General features: G+C 41.6%; 2 protein-coding genes across 2 annotated transcripts in view; both read right to left on the bottom strand.

Moving 5' to 3' along the window:
* Positions 1 to 25,984, bottom strand: part of PDK3 (pyruvate dehydrogenase kinase 3) — an 85,787-nt gene extending 59,803 nt beyond the window's left edge. Inside the window, exon 1 of the mRNA XM_003416056.4 lies at positions 25,792 to 25,984. Coding sequence (XP_003416104.1) covers positions 25,792 to 25,897 — 106 coding nt within the window. The 5' untranslated portion in view covers positions 25,898 to 25,984. The remainder of the gene's footprint in view (positions 1 to 25,791) is intronic.
* LOC100656137 (transcription factor SPT20 homolog) overlaps positions 25,973 to 26,815 on the bottom strand; it is a 92,361-nt gene continuing 91,518 nt past the window's right edge. Inside the window, exon 3 of the mRNA XM_064278404.1 lies at positions 25,973 to 26,250. Coding sequence (XP_064134474.1) covers positions 25,973 to 26,250 — 278 coding nt within the window. The remainder of the gene's footprint in view (positions 26,251 to 26,815) is intronic.

The raw sequence follows: 26,815 nt of genomic DNA, 5'->3' as shown, positions 1-26,815 counted from the left end.
CTCTAGTTAAACTTGTATCCTCTGAAATAGCAAGTTTTTCAAAAATATTTTACTGCGTTTTTTGGAGAAAATTTACACAGCAAATTAGCTTCTAACTTATTTTCTAAACATAGTATTCTGTGACATTCATTACACTTTTCACAATGTATCAGCATTCTCATCTTTTCCATTCTGGTTGTTCTGTTTCCATTAATCTAGCTTCCTTTCCCCCCCTTACCTTCTCATCTTTGGTCTACGGTAAATGTTGACCATTAGATGTCATTTAGATGATTGTTTAGAGAAGCACAGTGCTCATGGGTGATATTACTTATTTTATAAGCCACTGCCTTTTGGCTGATAGGTGACCACCGGGAGTAGTCTGAGTTCCAAGTTTAAAGGGCACCCCAGGGCGACAGTCTCAGGGGTTCCTCTAGTCTCTACTGGTACAGTATGTCTGGCCTTTTCTAGGAATTTGAGTTTTGTTCTACTTTTTTCTCCCATTCTACCCAGGACCATCTACTGTGTACCTGGTCGGACCAGTCGGTAGTGGTAGCTGGGCACCATCTAGTTCGTGAAATATCAAGTTTAAGAAAATAATTATAATAGAAAAAGAATATTTATTCCAAGAGGCAACCTTGAAAGCTTTTTTTTTCTGAACACAAATATGTTCCTAGTGTTACCAGCAGCAATATAAAAGTGACCTAAGATACAATCTGAAGTTGTTTTCAAATAAACACTGTGGGAAAACTTCCAAGCACAAACGTACTAAAGAAAAACAAAAACCAAACATATTGCTGTCAAGTCGATTTCAACTCATAGTGACCCTATAGGACAGAGTAGAACTGCCCCATAGTGTTTCCAAGGAGCACCTGGTAGATTCAAACTGCCAACCTTTTGGACAACAGCTAAGCTCTTAAGCACTGCACCACCAGGGCTCCTGTACTAACCACCAGGGCTCCTGTACTACGTGCAAATTCACTGCTGTTCATAGGGGTGCCCAGAAGGCAACAGATCCAGTCACTCCACACGTATTCACCTACTGGCTGCCAAGTGTTTCCTAAGATTCTCTTCAAATGTGTTTCTTTGGGGGCCGTAGCTCTGCTGGTGATGATTCCAAGGAAGGGACTCTGACTGAGACATGGGACTTGCACGTGCCAGTGAAACCAGCTCATGGTGTGCTGAGAAGTGGAGGAATCTACTCTGGCACATTCAAGAGGCTAAGACTAGAGTACAGTGTTGACTCTAAAAGAGGAGGTCATGGAGTCTTCTGGAAGTTGCCCTGCACTGGTTGTGCATAAAGTTTATATAAGTAGAACACAATAAGAAAAAAGGTATATTTGACAAAGGCCCAGTGTCAGTTAATTGGGGAAAAGATAGTCTTTTTAACAAATGGTGCTGGCATAACTGGATATCCATTTGCAAAAAAATGAAACAGGACCCATACCTCACACCATGCACAAAAACTAACTTCAAGTGGATCAAAGACCTAAACATAAAGACTAAACGATAAAGATCATGGAAGAAAAAATAGGGATAACGTTAGGAGCCCTAATACAAGGCATAAACAGAATACAAAACATTACCAAAAATGACAAAGAGAAACCAGATAACTGGGACCTCCTAAAAATCAAACACCTATGCTCATCTAAAGACTTCACCAAAAGAGTAAAAAGACCACCGACAGACTGGGAAAGAATTTGCAGCTATGACATCTCCGACCAGCGCCTGATCTCTAAAATCTATGATTCTGTCAAAACTCAACCACAAAAAGACAAACAACCAATCAAGAAGTGGGCAAAGGATATAAACACGCACTTCACTAAAGAAGATATTCAGGCAGCTAACAGATACATGAGAAAATGCTCTTGATCATTAGCCATTAGAGAAATGCAAATTAAAACTACGAAGAGATTCCATCTCACTCCAACAAGGCTGGCATTAATCCAAAAAACACAAAATAATAAAAGTTGGAGAGGCTGCGGAGAGATTGGAACTCTTATACACTGCTGGTAGGAATGTAAAATGGTACAACCACTCTGGAAATCTATCTGGCGTTATCTTAAACAGTTAGAAATAGAACTACCATACAACCCAGAAATCCCACTCCTCAGAATATACCCTAGAGAAATAAAAGCCTTCACACAAACAGATATATGCACACCCATGTTTATTGCAGCTCTGTTTACAATAGCAAAAAGCTGGAAGCAACCAAGGTGTCCATCAACGGATGAATGGCTAAATAAATTGTGGTATATTCACACAATGGAATACTACGCATCGATAAAGAACAGTGACGAATCTGTGAAACATTTCATGACATGGAGGAACCTGGAAGGCATTATGCTGAGCAAAATTACTCAGAGGCAAAAGGACAAATATTGTATAAGACCACTATTATAAGATCTTGAGAAACAGTATAAACTGAGAAGAACACATACTTTTGTGGTTACGAGGCGGGGAGGGAGGGAGGGTGGGAGAGGGTTTTTTACTGATTAATTAGTAGATAAGAACTACTTTAGGTGAAGGGAAGGACAATACTCAATACATGGAAGGTCAGCTCAACTGGACTGGACTGGACCAAAAGCAAAGAAGTTTCCGGGATAAACGGAATGCTTAAGGTCAGCGGAGCAAGGGCGGGGGTTTGGGGACTATGGTTTAAGGGGACTTCTAAGTCAACTGGCAAAATAATTCTATTATGAAAACATTCTGCATCCCACTTTGAAATGTGGCGTCTGGGGTCTTAAATGCTAACAAGCGGCCATCTAAGATGCATCAATTGGTCTCAACCCACCTGGAGCAAAGGAGAATGAAGAACACCAAGGTCACACGATAACGAAGAGCCCAAGAAACAGAAAGGGCCACATGAACCAGAGACTTACATCATCCAGAGACCAGAAGAACTAGTTAGTGCCTGGCCACAACTGATGACTCCCCTGACAGGGAGCACAACAGAGAACCCCTGAGGGAGCAGGAGATCAGTGGGATGCAGACCCCAAATTCTCATAAAAAGACCAGACTTAATGGTCTGACTGAGACTAGAGGAATCCCGGCAGTCATGGTCCCCAAACCTTCTGTTGGCCCAGGGCAGGAACCATTCCCGAAGACAACTCAGCAGACACGGAAGGGACTGGACAGTGGGTAGGGGAGAGACGCTGATGAAGAGTGAGCTATTTGTATCAGGTGGACACTTGAGACTGTGTTGGCATCTCCTCTCTGGAGGGGGGATGGAAGTGTAGGGAGGGTTGGAAGCTGGCAAAATTGTCACGAAAGGAGAGACTGGAAGGGCTGACTCATTAGGGGGAGAGCAAGTGGGAGTATGGAGTAAGGTGTATATAAATTTATATGTGACAGACTGACTTGATTTGTAAACGTTCACTTGAAGCTCATTAAAAAAAAAAAAAAGGTACCTGGCCACCTAAAAGGAGAAACCCCAGCCTCTTTCCCTATTGCCATGTGAATAGAATAATTCTAGAACTAATCTAGTCCCTCAATCCCCAGCCCTGCTTTAAACCTGATAATGGCTGAGGACGTGGCAGAAAGGACACGAGTTTCGGGATCAGAATTGTGTTCCAGGACCATTTTCTCCATTTTGGAGTCGTGAGATCTTTCGTAACCTTCTTTACCTCCTGAGTTTCAGTTGCCTTATCTGTAAAATGAATATAAAACTTTAAACAGTTTTTGTAAACGCTAAACGTGGAAACCTATATGGAGCCTGACACAGAGCAAGTGTTCAATATACATTAGTAGTCCTTCTTCTGCACTCCATGATACTTAGGGGTCCATCCCATCTCCTTTGCATTGGATAGACCTTCTTGATGCTCCATATTCCGTGAACATTGTTCTGAAACGGGCAACACTGGGGCAGGGCCAGCCCAGAGAGGGGGCAGCACGGTTCATCTAACAATTTCCTCCTCTAAACCAGACCTTCGAATGGTTTGTTCTGATTCGAAAGTCTGCTGAGAATTTGCAATTCTACCCCAGATATACTGAATCAGAACCTACAGTTTAACAAGATCGCCAGGTGACTCTTAAAAAATTCTGAGACCCACTGCTCTACTAGTGGTCCTCAGAATTGGTCCCTAGCCAAGCAGCATTAGCCTCATTGCCTGGGAACTTCTTAGAAATGCAAATTCTCAGCAGGGGTTCTAGCCAGACCCAAATAGGTCTGAAGCCCTGTGGGTAAACCTGCCTTATTCTTCCACCTGTGATAAAAAAAAAAATTTTTTTTAAGGCAGTAAATTCAAAGTTTTAGAAATAAATCAGATTTTCTAACACTTCCAGCCAAGTTCTGGTTTATTCCTTTCCTCTCACCACCGAATAAGACTTGAAGTAAAGGAAACCACTCTCGAAAGTTATCTGCAGAAACTTTCTCTCCTACTGACCTTTAACCCCCTCTTCACCATTTTCAAAAAAGTCAGGATAACTGGTTAAACAATCCATTCCTCATTCTAAGTGAGTAGGCTGAAGGCCTGCGGTAAACCTTTAACTAATCGATGATTCTTGTCTTTCACTTTTTCCTCTTAGCACCTTCACTGTGATGAATACTTTTAACCCACAAAATCCCCACTCCCAGGAAGCGGGGAAGGACATAATCTCCAGCAACGACCTTTCAACATTTACTCTAGGTGCTTTCATTTGGCCTTAGACTATTAACATTTAAAATTACTATGGTGATTTTGCTTCAGATAAAATACATTATTCCTAAAAAGTTCCATATATATAATTTTTATAGATAGAATCATTTTAAATGCACTAAAAATGTTGATATTGAAAAAGAATCTCATAGTGAGTCCCATTATAAAATGAAGGACCTATTGTCCAATTTAAATGATACTTTGAGATCTTCCCATACCAGGAGAAAGACTTTGTATCCTGCTTAAATACAAAAGAAAAAAAATTCTAAAGCACAAATGTTGAAGGTTCTCACTGTGGGAGAAGGGAGTTAAAGAACAAGAAGAAGCAGAAGAACCCTGTGGTGTTGAATTGCAACTGGGAGTATCAGTATGAAGTCATGATTTTAAAAAAGTTATCTTGAGTTTTGGGGGGAGTTAAAATTCACATGTTTCCAATTTCCAAGTACACAGCATATCAGAAGCAGCAAACCAGAAGCCTGGGGGTAGGGTGAAGGAGAACCATGAAAAGTAACAACTGGCTTGCAGGGGCAAGATGGCAAGTGCCAGGTCCACTGTTTCCTTCCTGAAACTCATGGGGCTAGGCCATTTCAGAATTTAAAGATTTTCAGATTTCAGGAAGGTAAAAAGGTGTATATATATCTGTGTGTATATATATATATAATATAAACCAAAACCAAACCCATTGCCGCCGCGTGGATTCTGACTCATAGCGACCCTATAGGACAGAGTAGAACTGCCCCACTGAGTTTCCAAGGAGTGGCTGACGGATTCAAACTGCCGACCTTTTGGTTAGCAGCCAAGCTCTTAACCACTACGCCACCAGAGCTCCATATATTATATAAACACAATATATCTGGAGTGAAATACAGGTAGTCCCTGGGTTACGAACAAGATTGTTCCTGAGTCTGTCTTTAAGTTGAATTTGTAGGTAAGTTGGAACAGGTACATATGGTTCTTTTTAGTGTCAGTCAAATTTTTGTCTTAGCATACAGTTATGTATTTTACCTTTCTATGCATATAAAGTAAACGCTGGTGGCATAGTGGTTAAGTGCTGCAGCTGCTAACCAAAAGGTCAGCAGTTCAAATCCACCAGGCACTCCTCGGAAACCCTATGGGGCAGTTCTACTCTGTCCTAGAGGGTCGCTATGAGTCGGAATTGACTCGACAGCAATGGGTTTGATTTTTTGGTATGCATATAAAACACTTAAGAAATACTTCCAAACACTCTAAAACATCTTAAACATAATAATACAGTAATGATAATACAGTAATAATAACTACATACAGTACTGTACTACCGAGAGAGAATCAGTGTGTGTTTCTGTGTGTAGGTATACAGTACTGTAAAAAAAAAATTAGAAAAGCAGTTCTTAAAACAGTTTAGATGGCGGGGGGAAGAACCACTGAAACCAAGCAATGCTTTCATAAGCATCACAGAGTAGTGCCTGTAATTGTTATTACAAACCACTGTATTTAACTCAAATTTTCAATAGGCTTTATGACAGTCCTTAAGTATCCCTCGGATGTTCTTAACTCAGGGACTTACTGTATATCAACATTCACATTAAGTAGGATAAGGACTAGAGCCTCAAGCCAGTTCAAGTCCAGGTTTTTGCCACGGGCTTCGTTTTGGCACCATACTTAGAAATTCGTTTGTAGAGCTTTTTGGCCTTCAGAATTCAGAGTAAGGATTGTGGTCCTGTTGGATGGTAATGACCAGATCAAGTGCTAGAGTTAGACACACTTGGGTTTGAATTTCGACTCAAGCACTTACAAGCTTTATGAACTTGGGTAAGTTTCTTATCACTTCTATGCCCCAGTGTAGCCATCTATAAGAATGATAGTACCTTCTTCATAGAGGTTGGGGTGAAGATTAAAATGTGCTTAACATTTAACATTATCACATTCTTAAAGCTGGGAAGAAAGAGCCCATTAAGTAGCAATTACTACTCCCGTTAAGTAGCAATCACTACTAACGATGAGGATAACAAAGCAGAAGAGCCCGAGGCCATGTAGTACAAGATCAAATAGTTCTGATACTTGGTAAGATCTGAGTGCATGAGTGCCTTCTCGTTCAGTACAGACATCTGCACTCACTTCATGATTCTCATAATTGGAGCAAAGTATGCTGTGTCCCTACCATCTAACAGTTTAAGATAAAAGGGCTTGATGCACCCACTGGAAAACTCAACTATGAGGCCTAGTTTCAGATAGCCAAGGCCAAGTTTTGGGAAGCATTTTATTCTAGCCTTCTTGGATTATCAACTTTTTATTTAAAAAAGTGTGGAAAGAAACTTGATTTTATCTGTCTCCATATCCCCCACAGCCCTTATTATTGTGCCTCACATATAGTAACTTCTCAATTATTTACTGGAAGAAGAGATAATGCTTTCAGAAGTTTGTATTTTTTTAAAAAAGAATAGCTGGGAAATTTTCCTTTTTTTTTTTTTGTCTCCTACATTCTAATTTAGCTTTAGGGACAAATTCTTTGTACTCAGATACCTTAATTATACATCAGTGAAAGCAGGGGATAAGTCTTTTTTAGTTAATTAGAGAGCCTAAAAATAAATATGAAATGCCTGATATTTTAACCTTTCTGTGGCTCTCCTCATTTCTTATAGGTTGAAAGTATTTTATCCTATGCATTAATGCCAGATATTCGGTTTAAATTAAATTTTTCTCTAGTTCCAGTTCAGCAGACAAGAAGACAAAAAGGGAGCGTGTGAGGGGGCTTGGAAAATTCCAACTCAGGCAAATGCAAATAAGGCACTGGCTTAAATGCACTCATGTGTATTTTTTTTAGTTTTTCTTCCTAATTTGAGGACCCTTCAATTCTTTTCTGTCTTCTGTTTGTTTTTTATACTTGGCCCTGTCACTGAAAAGTTGAAGGCAATTACTATATTTGCAAAAGGTTCTCTAGAAAGGTTCTGTACAGCTTTACACTCACTAGACATAAGAGGCATGTTCTGGTCTATTCATAAACAGAAATACAAATGACTTTCAGTTTCAGGCAGCCCTCCCTGAGGAGCGACCACAGAGGGCCACGGGTAAGGAGCATTTGATCAGCCTTCAGAATCACCCAGACTTGTGATCCTTTATACCTAGTTTTCATAGTGGCCTGTATTTCTGGTGAGTCTTTAATCCTCTTTTGGACTAAATGACAGAAGGCAGAAAAAGTAACTAATTCTTTGGTTAATGAAGCCACCTGATAATAAGTATCTTATAATTAAAGCAGAAGGTTGTGGGCATATCTTGTACTCTCTTCTATCAATAGAGGCTACGCTGCCTAAAATGTAGACTCTTAATGTGCGTTACTTGAAGGCTAGCTTTGCCCACATCTTTCAGCTTTAGCACTTGGTGGAGGGTGGTTTGCGGGTGGTAGTAATGGGGTCAGGGACTGGAAAAGGAGAGCAATAAATGGAGAAATTACTAGCAAGCCACCAAAATCCAACAGAATGAGTAGCTCATTCTGATAATTCTACTTTTTCTAAAAATTAAATGAGTTTGCAATTTATTTTTACCATTAACCATGTTAAAATGGTAAAAATATTATAATTGAGAGAATATTATTTTAGGGTAGCTCTTTGACTTTTTCCCTCCAGTTGTTTATGATTTTAATCTCTTGAAAACACTGAATTTTGGAATCCTGAGTAATTAATGCTTGCATTTACCAGGGCTAAACAGTGACTAATTAAATAGTCCTTCAAAAGAACAACTTGAAGTGTAACTACAGAGCTACCAAGTTATTGTGAATGGACTTCAAAAGAATCACTTATTTTTTTAGTTTCATTTATAGTTTCAAAGGGTTTGTTTTACTTCATGTCCAGAAGCAGCATTTCACTGCCTGATAAATTTGAGTTTTTCTTCGTTTGGAAAAACTTGTGGCTGAATTTAAAAAGAGATCCACCAGGGGTCAAACATTCCACAGTGTGTCAGGCCAGAAAATGGAAAGAAGAGGTATGGATGTGTTGAGAGCTGACATCATAAACAGAGCTTTGACCAGCTAGATCATGCAAATAACAGTCATAGTCAAGGTCGTCGCTCAGATTCATGTCAACCTAATTCCAGAAGGGGGACTGGGATCCAGTCCTAAGTACAGATTGGTGAGTTACAGGATGCCTCGTTGTCATGGAAGCAGCAACAGTTAAGTAAAAGCCACATTCTACCAGTCTTTGAGGTTAATAGAGACGAAATGTTCAGTTAACCATTAAAGTGAATGGAGTCCAAAGCCAGTCATGTTCAAAGCACAAATGAGCTGAAGGTGCTATGTTTCTTGCAAAAATAATCAATTTATATAGTTCAAGACCTTCGGCCAACAAACTTTTAAGATCATTAAGTTCAAGGTTAAGAGCCCCCTACCTAGCTTCTCTTCTTATAGCAGGAAGCTGATTTCATCCAAGAAGTTCTGTGTCACTAACTTCCCATAATAAAACCATGACCAACATTTACTGAGCTTGTGCCATGCAGTGTGTTGTACATTCTCAAATTCATCATTGAAACAACCCTCTGAGCAGATGCTATCATCTCAAGTTTATAGATCAGGACACTGAAGCACAATGAGATGAAGTGATTTGCCCAAGCTCACATTGCTGGTAGGCACCAGAAATTAAGACGTGAATACAAGTCCATACTACTTCTCATATTCCCAGAGGTAATAAGACAGACTAACAAGTACTGGCCATTAGAATAAGAACACTCTGAGGTTTCACTCTGCGCTAGTCCGAGAATAATGGTTTCTTTCACCATCTGAGGATTAGATAAACTCTAGACATGAAGGACCATCTTTTTTAACGTTGAAGTAAATGCAGTGGGTATCAACCTAATAGTTCTGAAATTTTAAGACTAGATGAGCATTAGCTTATGTAATTTCCTGATTGTCTAACAGAACAAACACAGACAAAAGCTCAGCATTAGTAATAGAGACTGTTTGCTATAAAGAACTGCATAATGATATATTACACTGAACTGAAAACAGCATAGATTTTAAAGGTCAACCTACCTCAATTTTAACCATGGTTTTGTCCCTAACTTCGCTTGGGCAAGATATTTAAACCATCTAGGCTTTCGCTTCTTCATCCATGAAATGGAAGCACCCATGAAATGGATGTAGTGAGAACTACAGCTAACTTCTAGTATTAAGTCCGGAATACAGCGGTACACAAATTTAAGTTCCCTCCACCTCCTAGAAAGAATAATTTCTGGCTCACTTTGGAAGAGGCAGCCAAGATGTATGCCAACAACGAGCTGATGGTTTGGACAGTCTCTTCATTCCTTGGGGCCTCTATTTTCTCATGTGTAAAGTTGGGGAGGTTGGACAGGTGACTCTAAGCTCAAACTCCCACTGAATGAACCTAATGGGATAAGGTTTTGTTTTGTGGCTCTACACTTTAGCTACTTACCTATAGCAACCTTGCCTAATAATGTAACTTCTGGAACCACTCTGGAGAGTGCTGCTAGGAGCTAGAAACCAAGAGCAAGAGTACACACAATTACATTTGTTCTTCTGTTTGTGCTTTCCATTCAGAAAGACTCTGAAGACATTCTGGAAGAAGGACAATTGGGTTAACACTTTACACATTCCCAGAAACCACCTTAAAGAAACCATACCTATTACAAAACCCTTTAAGGGAGAGGGAGGGACAGCAGGAAAGCATATCACAAACTCACAGGAGTCATAAAGTCTGGCTAGCAAATATACATTTATGCATTTGTCCAAGCTTCTTACTTATCTATAAGCTCCTCAAAGGCAGTGACTATGCCTTGACCAAATCCAGTGCTCCTCAGTTTCCACTTCATTCCAAATCCAGGACATTCAACTAATGCTGATGGACTCAAAACTACCTACGTGGTACCTTCAGCATCTCATGAATTCTATCCCCTAATGTGGTTCATATCTCTTGTGTTTGGGGAAAAAAAATTTTTTTCCAGATCTAACACAATGGTTCTTAACTGTAGAAGCACATCACCACCTGAGTAACTAGAAAATACCAGTGCCTAGGCCCCACTCCCAGAGACTGGCTTGTGTCAGGTACAGATGTCATTGTTTTTAGGAGCTTCCCAGAAGATTATCATGAGCAGGCAGGGCTGAGAACCAGTAACTAGCATGTAATCATAGGAAATTCTATGGAGGAAAATGAATCACGGAACTCCTTAGACAGTGGCTACTAAGCATACAAAACTTTTCTATTTACCCATTTATTTTAGTTTCCATCTCTGTTTTATTCGTCTCTTAGGAAACTGACCACAAACATTGTCATAGTCTGTAAGAGACTTTTCCACATTACCAACATATTTTTTTTCTCCTTTCTCTTTAAAAAAAAAAAAATTCTCTTTTAGATGCTCCTAAATGGGGATGATAAAAACTGCTGAACGAATTCATGAAGGAAAAGACCGCAAGACCACACCTCAGGATGTGGAAAGTCTTAACGAGCAGTGACAGTGCCCTTGTCAATCCTCAACTCCAGTTTGTTTTGTTCACACATGGCATCCAATCCAATACCTACTTTCTCAGCTATGGTAGTGGTAGGAATATCATGTGGTCAGAGACCTGGCTCTACCTCCTCCAGTATGCGTGGGTGATTTTTTTTACCTGCTCCACACCTAAGCTTCCTAACTTATAAAATGGACGTGATTGCTGTGAGAATTAAGTAGTACCATATTTTATAGCAAGAGTTGGTAAGTACTCAGTAAATGATAGGTGAGTCTACTGAATCTTTTGTAGTTTCCATTTAGTTCATTTTAGTTTCTTCTTGAACAGCTTTACCGAAGGCCACTTCAGGTTAAAGAAGGAGGAATATGAGTACGTAGGCTAGAAAAGAGATGGGGGAGAAAGTGCAAAGAGCACTAACCAAAGAAGCAGTAGCCCTGGGTAGGAGGGTCAGTTTCTAGGGAATAGGAGACTCATCGTGAGCCAAGCACCTTCCTCTCAGAGGGGCTTATTACAAGCAAAGCGCCCACATGAGCACACTACATGATCAGGATAGGAATAGTAGCAAAGCAATTACACTTTGCTTTCTATTTAAACTTGGAATCAAGAGGAGAATTTAACCAAACTTATACAAAGTACAAAGTCAGGTATTAAGGAATATCTGCTACCAAGCTTAAGGAAACATTTGCACTCTATTAGAACAGATCCAAGAAAGGGTTCAGATAGAAGAAGCCGAATATGGTCTATAAAAATGTCATGATTTTTGGGAAAAGATACATATATTACAAATTTCAAAGGGCCCTAATCTGGCTAACAACACATGGGGAAATATTTAACTTCATGGTCTGAGAAAATATTATAAGAGATATATTCAATAATTTATTTGCAGTAGTGAGACTACTCTGTACTGACCTCCATGCCCTAGTAAGTAAGAAAGCAACACTGGTACAACTCAAACAGTTGACTGGCAGGCATCACAGATCAACTCTAAGAATGAAAATAAAATAGTGACTGCTTGGGCGCTGCTTAGGGAAGTAACATATTACCAAGTTAGAACCCTGAGTAGTCAATTAAAAAAAGTCAATTAGAGGGAATATAAACATCAACCCATATAAACTTAATAGTTTCCTGTAAAGTTCTGCCATTCATGTATGGCAGAAGGTATAATCTCAGTATAAATGAGACACTGACCAGGAAAGGCATTCTCCTTGAGGGATATAAACGAGACCCACCATGGGTGACAGTCAAATCCAGCTCTGCCACAAAGGGAAATATGGTGGTAAGTTAGTTCTCCCTGGCATAAAAGTGAAATTGGCTAACTGAAGGTGCTTCAATGATTTCACAACTTACATGACAACGGCAGGAAGCCTGCAAACACCAGGTAACCCATCCACAGTCTCCTTAGCACATTTTATGTAAGTTGACCAATTTATCAAAAAGAATAATTGCACAAGAAAAGGAAAGTTTTGTTTTGTTTTTCTAATTTAAGGTAATAAGGAAGTTCCCTCACCAAATTTCAACATAAATAACAGGTAAAAGTTAACATATGATGTTTACTTATAATCAGAAAAGTTGTCCAGTTGGATAAAGTCTACAAACTTGTAACAAACTACTCTCTCTGTGAACTTTATGTATGATAAGCCCAGAAACAACAACAGAGAAAAAACTGAGGTCTTAATAACAGTTGTTGTGAATTGTTGTTGTGCAACTGGACAGAACAGAGCAAAAATGAGTTAGCTACAAATCTCACATCAGAAATGGCAATAAATTCCAGATAGATTTAATAATTCACAAACTCTACTGTCTTAGTTATCTAGTGCTGCTATAACAGGAATATCACAAGAGGATCGCTTTAACAAACACAAATTTATTCTCTCACAGTTCAGGAGGCTGGAAGTCCAAATTCATGGCACCGGCTCTACAGGAAGGCTTTCTCTCTCTGTCAGCCCTGGGGAAAGGTCCTTTTCTCCTTTAAACATCTGTGGGTTCAGTATCCCTTGGAGATTTCTGTGTGTACTGGCATCACTCTTCCCCTAGATCTAGGAGGTTCTCAGCACAGGGATCCTGGGTCCACTCCTAGCTGTCCTTTCTTGGTGGTAGTAGGTCCCTCACTTTCTGCTTGTTTCTCTCTCCTTTCATCTCTTGTAAGATAAAATGTGATGCAGGCCACACCCTGGGGAAAACCCCCTTACATCAGGTCAGGGCTGTGATCTGAGTAAGGGTGTTCTATCCCACCCTAATCCTCATTAACATGCTTTGGAGCCCTGGTGGTACAACGGTAAAGAGCTACAGCTATTAACCAAAAGATCGGTAGTTCGAATCTACCAGCCACTCCTTGGAAACCCTGTGCAGCAGTTCTATAGGGTCATTATGAGTCGGAATTGACTGGACAGCACCCAACAACAATCCTGCCTTATTAACATAACAGACAGCTCACTCCCAAATGGGACCATAACCACAGCCTTAGAGGCTAGGATTTAAAACACGTCACAAAATGGAGGATAATCAGATTACAAAATGGAGGACAACCACACAATACTGGAAATCATGGCCTAGCCAAGTTGACACATATTTTGGGGGGGACACAATTCAATCCATGACATCTGCTATAAGTGATAAATCTGACTATGATAAAAGACAGTACTGCAAATAAGATATGTAATATTCGGTATATAAAAAATCAGACTGTGGACTAAATAAAAAGGAAACCAATATATGATGTTAACATATGTATATATATGGGCAGAAACTGGAAGGGCTACCACAAAAGATGGATGGTAAAATTATAGGTGCTAGTCTTTCCAAGGAATCCCTGGTGGCGTAGTGGTTAAGAGCTACAGCTGCTAACCAAGAGGTCAACGGTTTGAATCCACCAGGTGCTCCTTGGAAACCCTATGGGGCAGCTCAACTCTGTCCTATAGGGTCGCTAAGAGTCAGAATCGACCCTACAGCAATGGGGGTCTTTCCAAATGATTTTAAAAGTACACTTTGATAATTACTTTACCAAAGAAGGGGGCAAAATCCGGAGGCAATATTTACAAAGCACAATAGCTTAATATGCAAAATGCACAGAAGAAGTCAAACAAATATTTAAACTTTGGATTCTGTTACTAAGTGATCAAAGGCACTTTACACACAACAGAATGCAGAGAGAATAAACCTACATGGAAAAACAGCACAAGCTTTCAGCTTCTATGATACCTATTATACAATTAAAATCATAAAACCTCATTTTGGCAGGGTTGTGGAGAAACGGGTATACTTAAACTTTGCTGATAGCTCTGGAAATTAAAGCTATAAAATCCCTCAAAGCCTTTCACCTGGTAATTCACTCAGGGACATATACAGGTAGTCCTGGACTTAGGACAGGGTTCTTTTCCAACGACTCCGTCTGTTTTAGTCATCTAGTGCTGCTATAACAGAAATACAAGTGGATGGCTTTAACAAAGAGAAATTTATTTCCTCACAGTAAAGTGGGCTAAAAGTCCACATTCAGGGTGTCGGCTCCAGGGGAAGGCTTTCTCTCTCTGTTGGCTCTGGAGGAAGGTCTTTGTCCTCAATCTTTCCCTGGTCAAGGAGCTTCTCAGATACAGGAACTTCAGGTCCAAAGGACATGCTCAGCTCCTGGTGCTGTTCTGTTGGTGGTATGAGGTCCCCCACTCTCTGCTTGCTTCCCTTTCCTTTTATTTCTTGAGAGATAAAAGGTAGTCCAGGCCCCACCCCAGGGAAACTCCCTTTACCTTGGATCAGGGAGGTGACCTGAGTAAGGGTGGTGTTACAATCCCACCCTAATCCTCTTAAAATAAAATTACAATTACAAAATGGAAGACAACCACACAATACTGGGAATCATGGCCTAACGAAGTTGATACACACATTTTTGGGGGGACACAATTCAATCCATGACACCGTCTTAAGTCGGTTCTGACATAAGTTGAATACTTTTTTTTAAGTTTTCATTATTGCCTGCTATACGGCAGTGTTTTGAACAGTAAGTGATAACAATGAAGATCTATGAATGAACATCTGAGAATAATACCAGCAAATTAGACGCTGCAGCATTGTTGTAGTACACATTACTAACCATAAAAAATAAGATGTACAAAACAAAAACAGAGGGTCCTAAGTGCAGTTGGTCACAACTCGAACACGCCGTAAGTCAAGAACTACCTGTATCCTTGGGTAAACCACCTATTACCTGGAAAAGTCTTGTTGCTCTTGTTAGCTGCCAGGGAGTCGGCCCCCACTCATGGTGAACCTATGACAACAGAACGAAATCCTGCCCGGTCCCATGCCATCCCTACAATCGACTATGATCAGACCGTTGTGATCCACAGGGTTTTCAATGGCCGCTTTTCAGAAATAGATCACCAGGCCTTTTTCCTAGTGCGTCTTAGTTTGGAAGCTCCACTAAAACCCGTTTAGCATCATGGCAACACGCAAACCTGCACTGACAGACTGACGGTGGCTACGCATGAGGTGCACTAGCTGGGAATTGAACCTGGGTCGGCATGGAAGGCGAGAATTCTATCGCTGGACCATTACTGCCCTCTGGGAAAAGTCTTAGCTACCCCAAAAGTCACACTTCAGATAACCAAGGTATAGCATTAGTAGCACAGAGGAGAAACAGTTTTAACATTTAAATACAAATCAGGATTAATCACTGCTCACTTCTTTAAACAGGGAATAAAAATATCTTAGATCAGAGGTCGACAAACTTCTTCTGTAAAAGTCCAGAAAGTTACATTTCAGACTCTGCAGGCTGTACAATCTGCGTAACAACTCAAGCTTGCTGTCCTAGAGCCGCAGAAGCCACAGACAACAGTAAATGAATAGGTGTGGCTGTGTTCCACTAAAACTTTATTTACCAAAACAGTCAGCTGGCCCTATGACTACAGTTTGACAACGTGTCTTAGACCACAAAAAAGAAAAAAAAAAACCATTGCCATGGAGTCGATTCTGACTCACAGCAACCCAATAGGACAGAGTAGAACTGCCCCACAGGGTTTCTGAGGCTACAAATCTTTACAGAAGCTGACTGCCACATCTTTCTCCCACGGAGCAGCTGGTGGCTTCCAACCGCCAACCTTTTGGTTGGCAGCTGAGCACTTTAACCACTGCGCCACCAGGGGTCCTGTCTTAGATCACAGTATTCCCAAGATAAAGGATCTGCCCAACTCTGAAATCAGATTACCACAGAAGTAAAATAACTGAATGCTCGTATAACATAAAGAAAAACGAAAAGGAGTGACATTTTCCGATTTCACCTAGTAACAAAACCACGGTTTCCCAAATCTTGCCAACAGTCTGATCAATTTCCCAAAAGTTTAATGGGTGAGAACTCTCCAGCCATCAACAGGTCAGTGTTATGGATTGAGCTGAGTCCCCTTAAAATGTGTGTCAACTTGGCTAGGCCATGATTACCAGTCTTGCGAGGTTGTCTACCATTTTGTGATCTGATGTGATTTCCCTACGTGCTGTAAATCCTAACGTCTATAATGGAAACGCTGGTGGCATAGTGGTTAAGAGCTATGGCTGCTAACCAAAAGGTCGGCAGTTTGAATCCACCAGGTGCTCCTTGGAAACAGTACGAGGCAGTTCTACTTTGTCCTACAGGGTCACTATGAGTCAGAATTGACTTGGCGGCAATGGGTTTGGTTTTTTTGGATGATGTTAATGAGGCAGGATTAGAGGCAGTTATGTCAATGAGACAGGACTCAACCTACAAGATTAGGCTGTATCTTGAGTCAATCTCTTTTGAGATACAGGGTCGCTATGAGTTGGAATCAACTTGACGGTAACAGGGTTTTGGTAGTCTTCAAATTGGTTAGTACAATTTTTGGTAACGCCTAACAGTAGAAAAACCTTACTGCTTACAGAAAAGGTGTGTCATGTACATATGTAAAAGTTCAAAATAAACACACTTGGAAAAAGAATGCGATAGTTTTCATCTTTTTCCTATCAGTTAAAAAAAATCTTTTCATCTTCTCCAGGAACAAAATCACTGCTCTTCCCAGTGGTAGCCCGACTCCAGGAAGAAAGATGACTTTCAAAAAACTGAGACTTTGTGATGTGCAATCATGCAGAACCAAAGTCAACATCTCAGTATATACTGGAATCCTAAGATACTTTCTAAAGGAAAACAGAAGGCAGCTGGGCCCTTAAGCCTCAAAAATAGTAAAACCAGGGAAACTGGCTGCTGCCTTCTAAATGCTAAAGGCTCTGAGGTTCACAGAGCCAGTGTGACTATGGTAGAAATCAAAATATGAGGTTCTGTGAAAAGAAGGCATGGTTGTCAGACAACATGCTTGCTGGTGGTTCTGTTTGGAAGAGGCTATATGTAAATGTGGGGACATTAAATTAAAATGATACAGTGCTTAATGAGCTTTACGTGGAATCAATCAAGCATGCTGTCAGTTCTCAACATCTGTGGGGCACCCATTCTGTGCAAAGAGCCTCAGACTAAGCTGAGGAAGCTGGGGGAGTTACAAAGAAGAGGCAAGCACTCACCTCTGGAAAGAGACAATTCAGAATAAAATAAAATACAAGGAGGCAGGACCAAATATCATTAATACAAGTGCAGCTGAGCAAAGGACAAGCGCAAAGTAACTGGGACATAAAGCCAGCCAGAAGACAGTCTGCAGGGAGGGGATAAAAGTGGCTAATGCAGGGACCAGAATTGGAGAGGCTGAGCCTGAAAGATGAAAAGCAAGTCCAAATGAAAATAGGCATCACTGCCTATCAACTCATTCAACATTCACAAGGTTCTATCTTTACCTCCTAACAGTCCAAATGCTCCTTGCCTTATATCACGAAGAGAACTTTCAATTCGTCACAACTGTTGAAGAGACAATTCAAAATTTTGCAAATATACAAGGAACCAGAATACATTCACTGCCATTCAAAGTCAATACATTGCTCCAAAAATCCTGAGTAACAGATTTACAGGAAAAAAAAAATGGAGCTAGACAGGTACAAGTTATAGTAAGACATAAAAACAAATCATAAATGTTTCTTCTAAATGGTGAAATGTAATGTTCCCATTGCTCCAAAAAATAAACAATAAATAAACCCCAAACCCACTGCCATCACGTCGAATCCGACTCATAGCAACCCTATAGGACAGAGCAGAACTGCCCCACGGGGTTTCCAAGGCATGGTTGGCGGGTGTGAACTGCTGACCTTTTGGTTAGCAGCCGAGCTCTTAACCACTACGCCACCAGGGCTCCCCACTGCTCCCAGTAGGGAAATAGTATTTAAAACTGCACATCCTACAGAAATTTAATGCAAGCCACATATGTAATTTTAAATTTTCTAGTAGCCACGTTAATATAAAAAGCAGCTGAAATTCACTTTGACAATATTTTATTTAACCAAACATATAGAAAATATCATTTCAACACGTAATCAATATAAAAAAGTATTAAGGCATTCTACCTTTTTTTTTGGACTAAGTCTCTTAAATCTAGTCTGTATTTTACGAAAGGAGCCCTGGTGGCAAAATGGTTAAGCACTTGGCCACCAGCCACTCTGGGGGAGAAAGATGTGGCAGTTTGCTTTTGTCAAGGTGACAGCCTCAAAAACCCTACGGGGCAGTTCTACTCTGTCCTAGAGGGTCGCTGTGAGTCAGAATCCACTCCACAGCAGTGGGTTTGGTGTTTGTTTTTAATAGGAGATAAATGGAGAAATCGAGTCACACTATTGTTGTTAGCTGCTGCATAGTCAATTCTGACTCATGGTGACTCCATGTGTGCAGAGTAGGGTTTTCAAGGCTGTGACCTTTAGGGAGCAGATTGCCAGGCCTATCTTCTGAGGTGCCTCTGGGTGGGTTTGAACTGCCAACCTTTCAGTTAGTACTTCGAGGACTTCACCATTTGCACCACCCAGGGGCTGACTCATATGATTAGGAGACTTGAACTTCTCTAAGGCACGACTAATTAAGTGGATATAAAAAAAGTAAAGGTATAAAAAAAAACCTAAATAACATCATTAATACAGTAATTTGATATATCAAACTCTGTAACCTGAGGAGAAAGCACATCCTTCTTTTTAGCTGCCCAAGGAACATGCACAGGAAATGGTCAAAGAAACCATCAACCAATTAAAAAATAATAACAATTCAGACAACTTTTCTGATCACAATGCAACAAACCCTGACTATTCATGTCAATTAAAACACACAAAGCACCTACACTCGAAATTTAAAAAATCAGACCACTCTTAGCTCATATTAGAATACAAATCTGAAGAGGCAGAAGAGCTGGGGTGGAAGGAGGATCAAACACTGCACATGAGCTGCTAGAACAGTGTTGGGAGGAGTAACTAGAGCCCTAAATACTGAAATAAACAACAAAAAAGAAATGAAGTATCCAATTCAAAACCTTGCGGGGGAGGGAATCAACAAAATAAACCTGAGGGTGTCAGCAGGAATTAGTAAAATAAAAGTAGACAATGAACTAGAGAACAAAAGTTAAAAACTAATAAATAAATCCATTAGCTAACCCTAATCAAAAAAGAAAGGAGGACCAGAAATGCAAAACTAAGAAATAAAGGGGAAACAACCACAGAGGAAATGAAGACTGATAAGAGACTACTGTCTCTGCTATACAAATTGACTTAACCTTGATGATTAGGGTAATTTTCTAGAAAAATACATCAAAACAGATTCTAGAAGAGATAGAAAATCTATACAGATCAATACTACAGAATAGAGAAAGTTGTCAAAGAACAGTTTTACCAAAAAAAACACAAGGCTTAAAAGGTTTCATGGGGGATTCTACCAAACCTTTACAGAACAGAGGAGTCAAAAAATAAACTGGTCTTAGCACAGAAAAAAAAATTTTTTTTCTGAAACCAGCATAACATTGATAAGGAAACCTAACAAAGATTGCACATACACACATCCACACACCACCCAGGGACTCCTATCAGATCTTAAAGGCCCCCAAAGCCAATTCTCTCTTTGAATTGAAATATTGATCAACCTGTAATAAACCAATATATCTTTACCTAAACTAATTGTTCTTTTCTCCTTTAATTCTGAATATTTGGCTTCTAGTCTTCAAACTCAGAGCCCTGGTGGCGCAGTGGTTAAGAGCTTAGCTGCTAACCCAGAGGTCGGCAGTTCGACTCTACGAGCTGCTCCTTGGAAACCCCATGGGGCAGTTCTATTCTGTCCTCTAGGGTTGCTATGAGTCGGAATCAACTCAATGGCAATGGGTTTGGTTTTTTTTGGGGGGGGGCGGTTAGTAGTTCATTATACTATTTTCTCTACTTCTGTATATATTCAAAATTTTTCCATAATAAAAAGCTAAATTAAAAAAATGTTTACTCAAAGAGAAAAAATTCTATGTCAACACTATTTCTCACCTACCAAAAGTCTGACAACAGCGTTGGTGAAAAAGTGGAGGAAAACAGGCACTCTCAAAAACTTCCAGTGAGAGGGTAAACAGGCAGCCTCTATGGAAAGCAATTTGACAACGTTTATGAAAATTGCAAAGGCACATACCCTTTGATGCAGTAATCCTATGTTTAGGAAATTGTCCTACAGATACACTCACACATGCATGAAATTAAAATGCACCCAATAATTCACTGTAGCACTAGTTGTCATAGTAAAGATTAGAAAGAGCCCACTATCCATCAATAGGGAATTGGCTAATAAATTACAGTACGTCCACATAACCAAATTCTCAGAAACCATAAAAAAAAAAAAAAAGGAAGTTCTGTAGGTACAGATGTGGAAAGCTCTCTAAAGTATTACGTTTAAAAAGCAAGGTACAGACAAAATTGTAAGCTGCTGTTTACATAAAAAAGGGGAGGCTCGTGGACAGAAGCAGGAAGCAGCTTTTTTATTCTATGTCCTTTTGTACCTTTTGAATTTTGAACCATGAAACTATAATCTCAGATTTTAAAAAACTGACTAAAAAAAAAGTTGCCCACCCTTTGGAATGCGCTATCACCATTATAAAGTCATAATCCATTTAGAACACTTGCTATTCCCTAACAGTGTGGGGATGGAGTCCCCTCGTGGTGCAAATAGTTAAGCACTGGGCTACCAACAGAAAGGTTGGCGGTTCAAACCTACCCAGAGACACCTAGGAAGAAAGGCCTGGTGAACTGCTTCTGAAAGGTGACAGCCATGAAAACCCCACTGAGCTCAGTTCCACTCTGCACCCATGGGGTCACATGAGTTGGAACTGACTCAGTGGCAACTGACAATGACAGTGTGGAAGGATATATTTCAAGTAAGGATTGAATCCAAGAGACTGTTTTATTAAAGGCACAGAGAAATACTATACACAGAAAGAGGAGGGTACTCTAGACTCAGAAGCTCCTTACCTGAGTAAGGATTCTCAACCCTGCTTATGCTTTAAAATAACCTGGGGATCCTCTAAAAACACCAAGGCCATGCACCCCAACCCTTGACCATTTACATCAGAAATTTGCGGGCTAGGGCCCAGGCATGAAAATCACTGATCTAAATGCTTTAAAACAATGATTCTCAACAGCGGGTGATTTTGTCCCCTCAAGGGATATTTGGCAATGTCTGGAAACATGTTTGGTTGTCACAACTCGAAGGTAGGGGTGTGCTACTGGCATCTAGTGGGAAGAGGCCAGGGATGCTGTTAAACGTCATACAACACACAGGACAGCCCCTAGCAACTAAGAATTATCCAGCCCATAATATCGATAGTGCTGAGGTTGAGAAACCCTGCTTTAAAATAGAATCACTGCTTCTGAAGTAACAACCAGTTTTAGTTTTCACTCTCAAACAAGGAAAATGATCTTATTTACTTCTGTGGGATACCATTAGCATAATAAAGCTATTTCAGTGGCTACAGAAACTACAATTCGTTGACATGGTTATAACAAATACTGTAAGCATAAAACTCTATGTATATCTTTTCGCTGATCCTTTAACTACTTTTACTCTAGTCAAAAAAATTATGTCTCTTTTGTAAAGTGCCCAAGGTAGCAGCCTGTGAGCCAACGTGGTCCATCCATCCATTTTGCTTAAGTCACACATCCTGAAAATATACGTAGTCCCCAATTTACAACAGGGTTCCATTCCGACGACTCCAACGTAAGTTGAATACCTCTTTTTTTTTTTTTTTTTTTTAGTTTTCCTTATTATTGCCTTTTTCAGAGCCCTGGTGGAGCAGTGTTTAAGGGCTTGGCTGCTAACCAAAAGGTTGGCAGTTCAAATCTACCAGCCGCTCCTTGGAAACCCTGCGAGGAAGTTCTACTCTTTCCTATAGGGTCGCTATGATTTAGAATTGACTCAGTGGTAATGGCTTTAATTTTATCTTTGTAAGTCCAATCTTTGTCTTTGGGGGTTAGAAATATTACATACAAACATATACTTTAATACATATGCACATTTAAAAAAAACACGTCTGTAAAAAAAAGGACAACGTTGGCATTTTGTCAACTGCAGTAAGAACCCCACTTGTGGAAGGTTCTGGGTCATCTCGATTACCCCTGGGAATGGGGATTGCATTTCTAGTTAGAAAATTAATGACAGCTGTCTGTATGGTCCTTTCACATACTACAACATTGTATGTTGTACATCTTACTAACGATAAGATGTACAAAAAATTTAAAAAAAGACAGTCGTAAGTGCAGTTCATCATAACTTTGATATGTTGCAAGTCGGAGACTACCTGTAGGATGAATTTGTGCTAATCAGCTGCAGCTGAGGAGTGGGACTTTGCCACAGTCCCCACCTGGCTGGTTTCATGTACTCATTTGCTGCACCCCATCTGGTCCTTTAAACATCTGAGTTGGCCCTCCCTTGCCATTTTCTACAACCATACCAAAAAAACCAAACCCACTGCCATCTGGTGGGTTTGAACTGCCAGCCTTTAGGTCAGCAGCTGAGTGCTTTAACCACTGCACCACCAGGGCTCCTCTTCTACAACCATACATGGGCATACAGTCTCTTTACTCTTCTTCCTCCTCACCTTAAAAATATTCTCACATCCATTCAAAATTCTCAAAGTTCCACATCACTCGCCAAAATAGAACTTCTCTCAAGAGATGGAAGAACTCAGAGAAGAGTAGAGGTAGAGATGGTCTTCACATGACAACTCCCTTCTTTTAGTTGTCATGCCATTAAAGACAGGCTGATTGCCATCTGATTCATCTCTGGGTGTTACAAGCTAGGCCTGTGATTTCCAGCAAATTCCACTAAATTATATATAATGCTTCTGTGAGCTTCCCTATAAGGAAAAAACATATGCTTCTCCCATTATCCTAGATTACTGTATCTCTCCACTCCTATCCAAATAGGTCATAAGTGTTTTATGGAAAATATCTATCAAAGATTTAGTTTCTTTTTTTTTTTTCTTTTCCAAAAAGCTCATCTTTTTTTCTTTGAAATTACAATCATTTCATTTTGGAACTGTACTTTAGAGATTACCTGAGACAATCCACACATTTTATTAATGAAGAAAATGAACCCCAGTGTGGTTAAGTCACTTGTCCAAGGTCACACAGAGAGTTAGAACAGAGTCTGAATTAGAATATTTGTTTCCAGTTACAGGTCCCATAGGTTTTCCATGGTAACACTAACCTCTACTGTGGTTTTCCACTCAAATAACATCCTTGCCAAGACACCTATTAACATGGACAGACATTAGCTGCTATAGAAATAAATCAACTGAAAATTCAGCCAAACTATTAGAACCATCACTTCAACTTTAAGGGTGGGAGGAAGGAGTTGGGAGTTTCTGAATTCCTTTTGTTCCTTTTAGTGTGATTTAGCCTGTCTCAGTTTACCCTAATGAAAGGTTGGTACCATCAGATTCTTCTCTAAAACCATAAATTAGAGATGGAAAACATGTCCATTTATAGCAACATCAACATTTTCTTTCTGAACTCTGAAGCCAGGAGTTGCCTCAAACTGATAAAATTCTCACAAGTGGCCAGGAATGGGATAATAAAACTACTGAAGAGCTTTTGGGGGTGAAGTTTAAGATGCAAAGATCAACATCTTACTGAACTTTGATTTTTATCATCATCCTTTGGCAAATTAGTGTTCTGAAATTTAATCCGGTCTCAAATTTAATCTATTTCTCTCTTCCCATCCCAACTTGTTTTAGGTGTGGACAACATCGCATTGTGCATATCAGGTCCTCCCGGAACATTCTACCTACTCTGCACTTTAGTTTTTATGCCCAGCTGACACCCTCCTTTGATATTTACATAAAATTCCTTAACTAAACATAAAACCAAACCAAACCCGGTGCCACTGAGTGGATTCCACCTCACAGTGACTCTAGAGGACAGAGTAGAACTGCCTCATATGATTTCCAAGGCTGTAATCTTTATGGAAGCAGACTGCCACATCTTTCTCCCACAGAGCGGCTGGTGGGTTCGAACCACTGACCTTTTGGTTAGCAGCTGCGCGCTTAGCCACTGCACCCCCAGGGGTCCTTTAATTAAACATTAAAAAAAAAAACCCAAAAAACTGTTGGCTGTGGAGTTGATTCAGACTCACAGTGACCCTATAGGACAGAGTAGAATTGCCCCATAGGGTTTCCAAGGAGCAGCTGGTGGATTCCAACTGCTGAGATTTGGTTAGCAGCCCAACGCTTAACCACTTCGCCACCAGGGCTCCTTAATCAAACATGAAAAACCAAAACCAAACCCAGTGCCGTCGAGTCGATTCCCACTCATAGCGACCCTACAGGGCAGAGTAGAACTGCCCCATAAAGTTTCCAAGGAGCGCCTGGCGGATTCGAACTGCTGACCCTTTGGTTAGCGGCCGTAGCACTTAACCACTATGGCACCAGGGTCTCCGAATCAAACATACACCCGTTATTTTCTGAGAGCTTAGAACATCTTTGCAGATCGATTTAATTTTCCTTCAGGGAAGTCGAGTTCCATTCTGATACCTGGATGCCCACTTTTGTTTTATGGGTGTTTCACAACCAACTCCCTCGCATTCGGCACTGCGAGCATTCAACCCATGGCTCAAAAGGCACCACTAGGAGAAATATGATCCAGTTTGAACATGGAGTGGTGGAACCTATTCCTATCTCAGCTAGGCCTCAGGGGACCTGGGTCTTCTGCACTCCCACCTCAATCCATGGGAGCTGCCCACCAGCCTACCCAACAAGGTGAAGGTGCGAGGTACACAAAAAGAGAGGCATGACAAAAGGTGCTGACACCCAGGCCAAGGTGGTATCAGCCCCTGCTCTGACGCTACGTGCCCACACGTCGGCTCTACCCAGCATCTAAGGCGCTGGCAGTCCAGGACTCTAACTGCATTCCCATAACGTCATGAAGACAACAGTTCGAGTCCCACCACTCAGGCACAGCAGGCACCTCAGAAAAGGGGCAAAATGCCATTGCATAATTTCTTCGGCCTCAAGTTGTTTCTAAACAGCTCTTACCCAACCAAAAATATCGAAGTACGAATACATGAAACAGCCATCATCATTCCCATTTTCCTCTGAAGTTTTAACGGTAGTCATGTTTGTGTCAGGTAGATCTTAAGCCAGTGACGATGGTTTGGGGAGTCCCGCCTGAGATGAGGGTCCTCGGACGCACCTTCTGGTTCTTCTGGTTGGCCCCCGGTCGCTGTGAGGGTGCCAGGCCTGTCTCTCCGCGCCGCCGGGCATCCCCAGCCCCGCCCGCGTTTCCCACGGCCTTTGCACCGAGCCTGCGGGACCGGCGGAGGCCCCGCACCCCGGCTGGCTTGCCCGAGAGCCCCGAGGCCGCGGGGGCCCGGCTGGCACTCACCAAAGTCCAGGAACTGCTTGATGGAGAGCGGCGACGGCGAGAAGCGGGAGTAGCGCTCGATCTGCTTGGGCACCGGCTGCTTCAGCAGCCACCGGAACAACCGCATCCTGGCTGGAGCGCCGCGCAGACCCGCCGAGACCCCCGGCCTGCCACAAGGGCCGGCGCAGCCGAGCCGCGCGGGTCAAGCACGTCCGCCAGGCGCGCACCCCGGCCTCCGCCTCGGCCTCGGCACCGCGGGTGCAGCCGCCGCACCAGCTCGGGGCCGCGGCCGGCCGCTCGCGGCTTCCCCAGACCCCGCCCCGGGGGCGGAGCCGGCCTTCGCACGTACGCAGTGCGCGAGGGAGCGAGGGCGCTCGGGGCGCGGGGCTGTACTCGCTCGCCGCTGGTTGGCCGTCGCCGCTTTCCGGGCCGCGGTGCGCAGCGCCTCCGGCGTCTTGCTCCTTGCCCCTGTACTCTGCCCTGCAAGTGTAGCCGCCTCCAGCCGCACCCTCGGCTAGGTCCTCCGTGGGCGAAAGGTGGCCGAGGTGCAGGGGGCCCGAGAGGAGGCCGGGAGCCCACGCCCGGAATCGATGCCTACGCGCCGCACTAGGCCCTTCGCAAGCCGAGGCAACTCTTTCGGGAGTTCTTCCTACGCCGGCCGACTGTTGCACTTCAAGGTCTTAGCTGCATCTTGACACTTCGATTTTTGTGGTCCATTTATTACTGAATTATATTGGCTTTTTCATGCCCCTTCACTTCTACCACCACCTCTGGACAGAATTAAATGTAAACTCACTGACTATTCCATGCCTTCATGTCACCATTGGACAGGACCAAATCTTAGGTCACTGAGTCTGTGTCCTGCCCCCTCCACCACCATTGAACAGGATCAATTCTTAGGTCAGTGACTCTGTCTCGTGCCTCACCCTCCCCCCACCACCATTGGATAGAACCAATTCTTAGGTCACTGGCTCTGTGTTCTGCCCCTCCCCGCCATTGGACAGAACCTAATTCTTAGGTCACTGACTCTGTGCCCTGCCCTCCC

This window comes from Loxodonta africana, chromosome X (assembly GCF_030014295.1).
Source record: "Loxodonta africana isolate mLoxAfr1 chromosome X, mLoxAfr1.hap2, whole genome shotgun sequence".
Lineage (NCBI taxonomy): Eukaryota > Metazoa > Chordata > Mammalia > Proboscidea > Elephantidae > Loxodonta > Loxodonta africana.
Note: the sequence above shows the minus strand (reverse complement) of the source record. Positions and strands in the feature narration are given on the sequence as shown.